The sequence below is a fragment of the Anguilla rostrata genome, chromosome 17 (genome assembly GCF_018555375.3).
Source record: "Anguilla rostrata isolate EN2019 chromosome 17, ASM1855537v3, whole genome shotgun sequence".
NCBI lineage: Eukaryota > Metazoa > Chordata > Actinopteri > Anguilliformes > Anguillidae > Anguilla > Anguilla rostrata.
The window spans coordinates 7,262,288-7,274,384 of NC_057949.1; the positions used below are offsets into that span (position 1 = coordinate 7,262,288).

The 12,097-nt window shown below is 44.7% G+C and overlaps 1 protein-coding gene across 2 annotated transcripts; it reads right to left on the reverse strand.

The window, feature by feature from the left end:
- Positions 1–4,187: 4,187 nt before the first annotated feature.
- On the reverse strand, positions 4,188–10,093 carry rras (RAS related). 2 transcript variants are annotated; one of them, XM_064315635.1, is made up of 7 exons: positions 9,271–10,093; positions 8,833–8,920; positions 8,506–8,608; positions 7,967–8,075; positions 7,026–7,144; positions 5,363–5,449; positions 4,188–4,337 (listed from the first exon to the last, which is right to left on the reverse strand). In XM_064315635.1, the coding sequence occupies exons 1-7, from the start codon at positions 9,355–9,357 to the stop codon at positions 4,208–4,210; spliced, it is 723 nt and encodes a 240-aa protein (XP_064171705.1). In that variant the 5' UTR covers positions 9,358–10,093; the 3' UTR covers positions 4,188–4,207. The 2 variants fall into 2 exon arrangements, with proteins under 2 accessions (XP_064171705.1, XP_064171706.1); XM_064315636.1 differs by having other exon boundaries at positions 4,188–5,449; positions 9,271–10,090.
- Positions 10,094–12,097: the final 2,004 nt, after the last annotated feature.

Below are 12,097 nucleotides of genomic sequence, written 5' to 3' on the forward strand. Positions count from 1 at the left end.
AGACATCAGTGGTGTCGTTTGTAACTTGATATGGTGAGTTAGCTGCATTTTACATTTAAAGTTCTTGCCCTGCATGGTTTTAAGTTCAACCACCGTAACTATTTTGGTTCAACAATTTATATCGCAACTGAAACCAAAACCAGGAAATAATGCAAAATATTGCATAAACAGTCAACTGTTTAGATAACCCAAGTCCCTTCTCCATGGGGCAGCCTGCACACCACTCTGTGACAATTCAAAAATAGGACAGGGGGTCACCATTTCTTCCATATCCTCTTCCCTATCCCTGTCTTTCAGCTACCGTCTAAGAGTAAATGAAATGGAGAATGTACATGTCCATTTCCTCTCTGGTTTCTTCACTGTGCATGTAACCACCTTCTTCCCAGTATTTGTACTGTATTCATGTTTAGCTGTATTGTCAATATCTACAGATAGTGAAACTACAAGGACTCAACCCTTATTTATCTCTCTTTGCCTAAACATCTAGTCTAGCTTGTCTGTCACTAGGCAGGGCTTTCACATGGCAACTTTTACCGCTCACTCATTGGTTGACCTGTTCAGCTGCGCCATTGTGGTTGGTCAAGACAGCTGTGTGTCAACCAATGTGAGACTCAAGCAGTTGGGGAGGGGGGGAGGGGGGTAGGGGAGGGAGGGAGGGAGGGAAGGAGGGGGCAACTGAAGGGGCTGAGTATGGGAAGAGAGAGAGAAGGGAAGAAAACAATAAACAAGTGAAGAAACCTGAAAAAGGTTTATTCTTCTTTCCATCACATTTATCAGGCGTTTTCTCTTTTATTCTGCTTATAAAAGACTGAGGCTAAAGACACTAGCATCATGTTTTCACAATGCTCTAACACACAGGGGCTTGAAGCAGAATAATGTCCACATGTTAAAATTCAGTGACCCATAGACTGTGCTCCAAGGTTGCTCATTAATCTCGAAAGACTTCATTGTAGGAATCAGACGTGACAAACCGTGTGCAGCAAATCTGTACTCATTACTGTGAAAGCAATTTAATAAAGTTCCCCAAGCTGCACTGACAAAGGCTTGGTTCCTAAAAATCAGCCGTGAAATAAGTCCTCGCTGAATGGCGATGGCCTCTTACAGGAAAGATGGAATAGAAACTGCATCCCAGAATGCCCTGCAAACACCCCACAGACCAGCTAACAGCCAGGACTCGCCCGCCTCGCAAACGGGCGAGAGAACTTTCCGCCTCTTCCCGCCAGAGAAGAGCCAGGTGAGACAGCGCCTTTCTGCAAGGAAACATTCCGGTGGACCTCATAACAAAGTGTTCATGCATTTGTACCGTTTCTTTACAAGGACACTATGTCAACTGATGCTATTTTGAGTGTGAAATTCACACCTCAGAAGCTGTGGTCTACATTGCGCGCTGACAATATCTCACCTTGGAGTAGAGAGGCCACCAGATAAACACGGCAGACAAATGGATCACGTCTCTGTCGTCATTTAACATGGGGCAGCGCAAAGACAGTATTTTAGAGTCAACAGACTGTCTGCCCTCCATATGTAGTATTCCCTTCATTTAGAAAGGGGGAAAAGCAGAGAGGGTGAGAGAGAGGTAGGATCACAGTATTGAAGGAGCAAGTGCAGGGGACTCGAACCCCCAGCCACACAAGGGAAGAGGATTCATATATGGGTTGAGAGTTTGCTGCCCTATGGACTGCACCAGTCTCCCAAAAAAATCTGTTTCTCATCAACACATTAGGATTTTCCATTTGCCTAGTTTACTATGTTCAGAACTACAACTCCCAGAAGACTGTGTAAAACTGTCATGTGACTGCTGTTCAGAAGTGAAGATGAGGGAAGCGGTTCACGGTTACTAATGATGATGATTTTAAAAGTGCGTTCCAAAGCACCACCCTCCACCCAGCATCTCCTTTGGTCATGGACTGATATCTTGATGACATCATGCTACATGAGAAAATGGTCAGAATTTAGGACTTAAAGGGACGGTCCAAATTTTTGGGAAATTCACTTTTTGGGTATCTTACCCATAGCCTTAGACGATAAGATCAATACCAATCCCTGTACGTCCAGTACAAAAAGATTTTACTATATGCTAAATGTGCTACCACTATGAATGGCTGCAAACAGAAGCAATGATGGCTTTGCTAATTAGTGTCAGAAATACACTTTCCAGCATCTCCAAAAGCTGAGTTATGTACACTTGAATGGTTCTTGTTTATAACGAGTAAAAATAAAAACAGAAAAAATAAGTTGTTTTACTTGTTTTAGAGGCAGCTAAATTCAAAACTATAATTGACAGTTAACCATGTATCTATCCCCTGGGTGTAGTGATTAGTAGCTGTCCAGGGTCACTGGAAGTTTGGGGTAGCCATGTATGTAGTGCTACTGGCTGCAGTGGGAGTGCAAGTTTACAGTCAGTGACATGCATACCTGGAAACCCCCAACTCACACTTGCATTTCCGTCACTTCACTTAGCAGAGTTAACGTTGTTTCCATCTGCAGCCATTCATAGAGCCAGCACAGTTAGCATGCAGCCCGGAGATACGGTCTAATATTTTCGTGCAGGAAACACAGGGATGAAATTTGTATCGATCTTGCTGTCTAACTACAAGTAAGATAGCCAAAAAGTGAATTTCCCAAAAAGTTGGACTATCTCTTTAAGGGTGTGGTAACTTTGGAACGCAGCCACCGAAAACAAACATCTATGTAAATTCAAGGCATAACTGATGTTTTCTTTGCATTATCAAAGGGAATAATGCTTGCAGTGTTGTCCTGGTTGAAAACATGAGCAACTCACTTGCAATTTTCTGGTTTTGTCGATAAACATTTCTCATTTCACTTCTCTATTTATGTCCTTTTACTGTACGATAGGTTAAAAAACAATACTTTTTAAGGATGTTAGAAGACTTAGAACATTATGTTCCTTCTTTCGTATTATGCACAGATATAACACATGACTGACTGGTCAGCAGCATGGTACCTCAGAACCAAAATATCTAAAGACCATACAGCCGTATAATACAAAACTCTTGTAATGCTGACATTAATGGTGAAGATGGCATCTCGCTGCAAATAACCAGTCCTATCTGCAGCTAACAAAAGACAAGCAGTGCCTGCAGTGCCAAGTGCAGCCACACGAGGCAGCAGGCACAAGCTGCACGGTACACTCTCCCACTCAAAAGAGCAGGCCGTTCAGTCTGCAGCTCTGCCAGTGTGGGAGTCGCTCCACTGTTCAGGGAACCATGTCCCCACGCTACACCAGTCACATCCACAGTCAGTTTTCAACGTGTACACTCCCAACACGCAAGGTGGCTAAAAACAGGTGAGAAGGGAGAGTGACCCCTAAAACACAGCCTGGAAGCTGAAGACAGGGCTGGAGGCACAGAGACAGAAGGCACAGAGGAAGACTAGGGAACAGTAGAAAAGTCAAAACTGATGATTTGTCCCAAACTGGTAAAAATGCACGATGGCCACCAGGAAAGCCACACTGGGAAGGAAGAGAACAGGACATGAAAAGGAAGAAAGGGGGAGAGACACAGAGAGAGAGAGAAGGGGGTAAACATGAAAGGTTTCACCCCTTTAAGGTACAAGATCACAAATATGCAATTAGAATGTTCTTATCTTAACATTCTACTGCTGATGTAACAATCACTACTAGAGTTCTAGAACACCGACACAGGATATTGAGAAAAAAAAAAAAAAACATTCCAAAAAACCTACTCTTCAAAGGGTTTAAAAAAAAAAAGGAAGAGAGAGAAAACTGTTCACGCATTAGAGGAAATAAGCGCTTCCAGTTCTGCAAGTGAACTCACCAAGCCCTCAGAAACCATGGTTCACCCTTCCTGCTTCTGAACGCCACCTTTTCCCGGGCAGATTTGTAAACCACCATTTGTAATTTAAAGATTTGAGAAAGGTCACATCCCCTGATTGGGCTGGAAGGTGCACCACACGTAGAACGCCGTTTACTACAGCTCTCGGCGAAGTGGGATGACAACGGCCATTTTTCAGATATTCCCGTGATAGCCAATGGCAAGTTTTGCTTCGATAATCACAGTTCAAAACATGTGGACACAGGATTAGGTGGTTTAAAAGAATAACAGCAACAAAATAAGACGACTACGACCACAGAATAATTTGGCCGAAGAACAAAATGAATCAACACCTTGACAAGACATTAAAAAAAAAACCAGAACAGAATACAATAAGAATAAAAATCTTTGGTTTATTGCAGTACAAAATTTGAAAATGAGACATTTGCGTACAGGGTTCCTGCATAGTTTTGAGTGCACAGCCCCCCAGGAGTCGGATCCATAGTATTTCTGGCTCCTGACCAACACATCGTGTACACTGAGCTGCACAGACACCACAAGACAGAGAGAAACAACGCGATTGGTCCAGAGCTACTTCTGGAACCGCGATTGGTCCAGCGCAACTTGCCCCCCCTTCCCCCTTTAACCACACTGTCGCGGATTGAGCAACCGAATAAGACAAAACTTGTCTACGGCCCGTGCCCTAAACCTGTCTGTGCAAAAGAAACTGGACGTCATCCAACCCGCCCCCTGTCGCTGAAGCTCATGAAAATGATTTGCGTCGCGGAACATTTAGTGTCAAACTACTGTTAGCTGTCAATACCTTTGAAACCGTGGTAACACTCGAGCCGATTTTGGTCAGAAATATCCTGTCTTTGGCCCCCGTACGTCGGACACCCGTGATTTGTGTTGGAGACCTTCAAGTGGCCGGCCTGCTCGGCCACCCGGAAAAAAATTCGTTAATCGTACGGGGGGGAAAAAAAATTAATTTATGTGGAGAAAATGCTACGGATTTGATAAAACACAGTACAAAGCTGCTCTCTCTCAAACACACACACACATACACACACACAGACGCGCACGCACGCAAACACCTGACTGATGTTTCACCCAGAGTGTGTCGCTAGCATTTAGGCACTTAGGTTCAGTGTGATTGGATAGCATGTTTCCCCCCACTCCCCCCCACCACCCCTTTTTTTTTCCCTTTGTGAAGTAAACACGAGTAATAATATTTAATAAGATTGCAACAAAAGAAGTGTGAACGAAACTAAATGAAAGGGTTTCCACTCAAGCCCCGGTTACCTCCTCCGCATCCCTTTCTTTCTCTCTCTCTCTCTCTCTCTCTCTCTCTCTCTTTACCATGAGCTCAGCCTCCCTCGTTCTATTCCTCCCACTGCTGCCCCTCCCTCCCTCTCTCCCGACTATCAATCACAGTCTTACACATCCACCCTCCCCCCTCCCCCTCGCCCTCCTCCTCCACCAATCCCCCATTTCCAAAGACTCCCAAGATGTTGAGCGGTAATGGCGGGGCTGAGTCTCCATGGCAACGCGGCGGCCCGGGTATTTACAGTAAGGTGCAGGGGCAGCCGCTGGCGTTCTTGGACTTGCGGGTCTGGTTGGAGGGGATGGGGGGGCTCTCCGTCTCTTTGAACCTCCTGTTCAGAGAGAATAGATTTGCCATTATTGATGAGAAGGCCCCGTCTGCACAGGCCGGGGTTTTTCTCAGGCCCCGCCGAAATCTGTTCTCCAACGACGGACGTGCGCTCTTATTCGAGTCCTGCAACACGTCAAAGAATCTGCGGTGTAGCACAGCGAGATGCACGCCAGGACTGGGGTCAATTTTTAAAAATGGAATCCGATGACAAATTTGAATCACAAGCATCTTTATGCAATGGACCTGAGAAAATTTGGAAGCTAGATTTTTCTAAACATACAAAATAGCAATTTTCAAAAAAAAATCAACCGTGTAATTAACATTTATTGAGAAATGGCACAGAAATAAGGAGATTGATTGGATATTTTAAGGGACATTTGCAGTATTTTTGCACTAAGGGTCCCTAAAGAATGTCTACAATGTCAGGTGTCGACACTGGGCTTCCAAAAAAAAAACCTACTTCAAAAAACGTGAATCTGATTGGATGTAGCTACACTGCCTGGGTCAGCCAGCAGCGACCTCACTGGGCATCAAACCCGACCATCTTCCTTCCCCCGCCATCTCACGACGCACGAGCTGGACATGGCCGCGCCGGGCGGGAAGGAACCCTGACAGAAATACTGAAGACGGGCATGAGGGACAGGCAGGGAACGGGACGAAGCTCAGAGCTGCGTTTACTAAACAGCGGGCGCTCCAAGAAGAGGAGAAATTAAGAACGCACTTTGAGGTGGTGCTTCTTCTACCACTCCACTAGTTTATGAGCGCTGAAAGTTCCTGGACATAGAAAACTCAATACGACAGCGCTAAGGATTGACAGACACAAGCTAAACATCAGCGTCATGTTGGGCTGGCACCAAATCAACTTTACATTAAAACAGTTATGAGACCTGATGTCTATTAAGAGACTGGTTAATGAAAACTATACCTTCACCTTGAAAATGTTTGATGTATCAATATGTCCACTATTAACCTACAGTTTGGTAATGACCCCAGAGTCAAACTGTCTATCAGCCTCTGGAGCCGTGGACAGGGTGGTGCCACCGTCACACAGGTAAACGAGACTCCGCATCTTTCATCGGCAAAGAACGCGCAGAATATTTATGGTGCGCGCTCGTTAGTCCGTTATAGTTCTGGAAATTAAAATGGCACATTTTGTGCTACTATGAGGTGAAAAGCATCTATGGCCTTAGTAACCGTAGAGGATTGACTCATTTGAGTCCAAAACACGGTTGCCAGGTTTTTTAAAAAACACAGCAAATCTCTCTTCGTACACCTTTTAGAGAATTGAGCTCTCGAAAGGGAACCAAATTTGACGAATTGCGTGGGCGGAACACTAAACTGGAACTGCGTTTGTCGGGTTCACTCCCAACTGGAACGGAGAGAAGCGGAACTGGAACAGATCTAGAGGCCAGATCTGGAAGTGTAATCGAACTGATGAAATTTAACTGGAGGTGGAATCGTCGCTCGAGCCTGACGTACGCGTTTCGACACGCGTGCGCTTGGACACTGGCGCGCGCGCTCTCAGCCCTGCCGCTGGTCACCTGACCGGCCTGCGCGGTCGCGGCTTTCGGTCTCACCTGATCGCCCGCACGACCTGCAGGAAGGCCTCGTCCACGTTGTACCGGCTCTTGGCTGAAGACTCCATGTAATGGATCCGATTCTCCCTGGCGAAGGCCTGGGCTTCCTCCTTGGGTATCTACACACACACACAGAGCGATCGCACAGACTCATTCTCACTTCACAAGGGCACGAGAATATCGAGAGATAGACAAACTGCGAGCATTTATTTAGACTTAATAAAGGTAAAGTCACTTTGTTTTAAAAACAGCCCGCAACTGCTTTGAAATTTGCCTGGAAGGAGGCCAGATTGACAGCACAAAATTCCCTTTGTGCTGCTCTAAAAGGGGGATATGGCAGGTTAAAACCATGACGATTCTCTCAGTCAAAAGTGCGCATAATGAAAGAAATGGGTCCAAATGTTTACAGTACAGCAGTTTTGATGATGACTGCATTCAATTTTAACTGTTCTATAAATGCGGGCTTACTTTCTTTCAAATGCACATCCATCCGGATATCATAAAACTTGACCCAGTAGCCTCACGCGTTTGATGGCTGGCTACGACACCAGTAAGCCCCTCCCTGTTCGTGGGAAACGTTTATTGAAGGCTAGCTTTCATTTTCGCCCGTCAGTTTTTGTCCCCCGCTTAAATAGAGGTCGGCTCTTGATAGAGAAGCGGTGTCTAACAGAAGTATCGCCCCCGACCCCAACCTTTTGTGTCACATACTTCAAAACCAATGCCACTGGATATGATGCTATATCCACGTTCTTCCTTAATGCGGGTATTTTATGTTTTATTCGATGTATATTGCCCTTATTCAGTTGTCTTTACGTGTACTTTTATTGTGGAAACTATGAAGCACTTGGAACGTCACGCAAGTACTACCAAGTTGCTGCTAACTTCACTCAAGGGTTAGTTTAGCAGTTGTATGGCAGTTATGGCTGCGGGTCACACAGTACCTGTCTTAACGGCTCAAGGTCCACTTTGTTGCCGACCAGAACCATGGGGTAGTCATCCCTGTCCTTCACTCTCAGAATCTGCGTGTGGAACTTCTGGATCTCATTGTAACTGCGGGAGGGACAGACAGACGGACGGACGGACAGACATAAAGGGTTAACGCAGCCACTTGTCCACTGACGGCCGCGGCAAACTACCGGAAAGCACACAGGCGTGACCCGGACGCTGTTTTTCTCATGGGGCCCTCGGCCCTGGACTGCAGGACCTGACTGAGTGGGCAGACTGCCAGCGTTTCGGTGTGATGTAATGCGCTACGGCTCCAGTCCGTTAGCGCAGTGAAAAGGCAATTATGTGTAGCAGAGCACGCAGTCTGCACCCTGATCGGTAATGTAACAGAGCAGATGTGTGGGTGCGCGTGTGCCTGCGTGGATGTGTGCTGTGTGTGTTCGTGTGGGTGTGTGAATGTCTGTGGGTGTGTCTGTGTGCATCTCTCTCTCTCTCTCTCTCCTTTTAACCCAGCAACTGTATCTCCCTCTCTTACCTCCCTCTGTCGTTCAGCGCGAACGCCAGCAGGAAGCCTTCTCCTGAGCGCATGTACTGCTCCCGCATCGCCCCAAACTCCTCCTGCCCCGCCGTGTCCAGGACTGCGCCAGAGAGAGACACACGTCACAACCGGCACCAACAAACACATCACCGACTGATGGAATTCAAATGCCGGGGTTCTGCGGTTAAACGTCTAGCCTACCGTTTGGCTTCGGTTTAAATGACAGGGGGGGAAAAATCAGCTTATGTGTGTCCCTGTCACCGACAACGGAAAAATAAAACAAATCTGTTAGACACGCCAACAGAACAGCACAGAGACACCTACTATCCAGTCGCGTCTGTTTCCCGTCCACCGAGCAGATCTTTGTGTAGGAGTCTTCAATGGTGGGGTCATAGTCAGACACGAAGTATGACTGACGGGGAGAACGAGAGTCCGTTTAATTTGTGCATGTAGCAGGGCGTTACAATATGCGCCGACATGTACCGAAGCTTCATTCAGTAAATGCAGCCCCATAGTAAAGTACAATATTAAAGACTATGGATTAGACAAGTGCAGTCACGTCGACTCTTCCTGAATATTAATACATCTACAAATACCTGGAGTCCAGGCATCAAATGGTTAATATCACACACATAAGATCACAGGCACATGGATTTTAAATACAAAGCTGATCAACAAAAATAAACAATTGCTAAAATAAAACGTATAAAACAAGGCCAGACAATCTACATGCCACAGATCACAAGTAATATTTTTTCTCACCTGAATGAACTGAATGGTCAAAGCACTCTTTCCCACACCTCCTCCGCCTACCACTACGATCTTAAACCTTTCCTCTTCTGTCGACATTGTGAGAACGATATTCCTTTTTAACTGATACAACAGTCTTTGATCAAACCAAATGCAACTAAGAAAAACGTACAAACGTTACTATTTATTTCGCAATGTACACCCGGAAATAAGATGCCAATGTCCCGACTAACAACGAGAAGATGTAATGGCAAGAATTTCCGTCTCGAACTTCGTTAATCCTCAAGCTTTGCAAGCCAGATATCCAACTTTGGCTTCACTAAAACGTGGAAAACACAAGCACATAGCCTACCATAAAAAAATGCTAATTAGTTTGCAGCATGCGCAACAAGATTTAAAACACTTTCTTGACCGATAAGGCCTGTACTCTCCGTTCAGTCTCTAGTTCTAATTTCACTGCCTCTTTTGCGTTTCAAAAAGTAGATTTCGGAGTTAATGACTCCAGGAAAATACGCAACCTCACAACTGATATACAGGACTAAAGTTTAAGCGTTCTATTCACAAAAATAGACTTCTTCCGTAGTCGCCGTATTTGTTTTGGCTATCACTCGAAAGTTGGCTAAAACTATTTAACTTAAAATACCGTAGTTACAACTAACTGAATAATAACTTAGTAGCCTACACTCGTCGGAGCGTTAGTTTCCAAAACAGTATGTACAAAGAGGAACAAAAAAGTATTTTCACTTCAGATAAAACACAGGTCTCTTTCTCGACGATTTCTTTTTTTAAAATTCCTCCTTCGCTGTGTTTTTTTCATAGCCAGAGGCGACCTTTCTCAAGTCTCATGAGTATGTATAAGGAGGGCGTGGTCACTCCATCCGCCGATTTCAGGATGTGTCGAGCGCACTCCCCTCTGATTGGTAGACGCCGCAAACACAGACGAATCATTGGTGAATTAAATAATTCGCTGACAAATTTGAAGCGAAACAACTTGCCCCAACAAGAATAATTGATTTTTAACCTCATAAATATATAAATAGAGGAGCTACAGCTGATCAGGATGTGCATGAAGTACGGTATGTGTATGTCCTTATTTGGGAGAGGCGCGCTCTCGTTGAAAGGAATAAGTAGATGTAGGGTTTTGAGAAAATCATTGATGAACGTGCTGTATATAATAGCTGTGTTTGGGCTTATGCGTTTTTATGGCAAATTATACACAGGGGTTATATGGGAAAACATATGGTTGAGTAACTGTGAAAATACATTTGAAAGAGCAGACAGATTTCGATTAACTGGAATACTTAGTTCCGCCCTCTGGTTCTCTTGCGTTGTAATTATTATATAGACATGTCTCAACCGCACCAGTGTATTACGCAAAGCCAGTTTTTGAACAGGGTAACTTTATATCGATTTTTCTCGTGACTTTGTTACTTTTTTGTCCACATTTTTGCAACTTTAAGACAGTTTTTCTAAATGTTAGAACTTCGAGAACTTTGTTATACATACCAACTCCCGTTGATGCCGCCCTTTAACCGGATATGACTCATAATCGTAGTATGGGGCGTACTTCTACATCTAAAAATTACACACCCTTGAGCTAGAATGTATGTTCATAATGGCAGGGGGCAGCCATTTATCACTCATTGTCCCTTTAAATACATTTGTACGTCCTCGTTTACTTTATCACTCACTCCTGCACTTTTAAGACGTTTAAATATATAGGCTAAGCATATGCTCTTAAAACCGCACGCACTAAAATGTAATTATACACGGGTGTTCATGTGGCTGTGCGTTCACATCGGTTCAAATGAGTAATCTTGCTCGCCCAGGAAAGAAAGGTCGATGAGTTATCAGTGAACTGCTGAAATAGTGAAAGGATGATTCATGTCCTTCGCTAAATAAGACCCCCAAGTCTTGCAGAGCGTTCAAATTTGAGGACACCATTCAGGATTGAGGGGGACGGTGCGAAGCATATGGTGACGTTTTCCTGAATATTTGTGATGTTTTTTCTCTCTCGTTTTAAAAATAGAAACCAGGAAGCATAATTAAATATATGTGGAACGAATGTGGATCTACGACTGTTAGTGAATATGCATTCAGAGTTGTTTTGTGACACAAACAGGGACATATTTTCAATGCGCATCAGACTGAACTGTCATTATTCCCACTAGATTTTGCTTCAGACTCAACGGCAATCGGTAGTTTAACTATTCTGCGTCCCCTTATTCTGTACAACACATTGCTCCTATATATAAAACCTAAACACACTTCTCCTCGTGTGAAAACCCCAAATCATTTATGAAAATCAACCACAAATGAGAGGAAATCAAATTATTGATATCATACGTAGCTAAACGGGTATTGATAAATGCCTTGGGACAATACAGCACGCTACCCTCCGTAACTCAGTACGCACGATCACAGTTCCCCTTCTCCAGATAGTGTGGAGTAACGTTCACATGTATTTCAATTGGGGTGGACGGACGGCCTGCGCAGCCGGAAGTGGAATCTTCGTGTAGACTTCTTACGTGGCTTCGGATCAGACTTCACTCGCCATACTCCTTTCCACGGCAGTACAATTCCGTCCATCCCGGATTCTTGTGTAAATCGGTTTTGGTTTTGCGAAGTAGGCGTCACGGAACGTGCGCGAGACCCTAGCAGTAAAGCAGAGTAATTTAAAAGGAACTGTGCGTGAAGACACGCGCTTGGCCTGAACCAGTGTTGGGAAAGCTGCGGTATTCCTGACCAAGTTAGGCGTAGTTTTAAAATGCTGCCAAGCTGTCTCCGTTTTGTCTGTGGGCTGAGCTTGTACATGCTGGAACCTGCGTAAATGAATAAC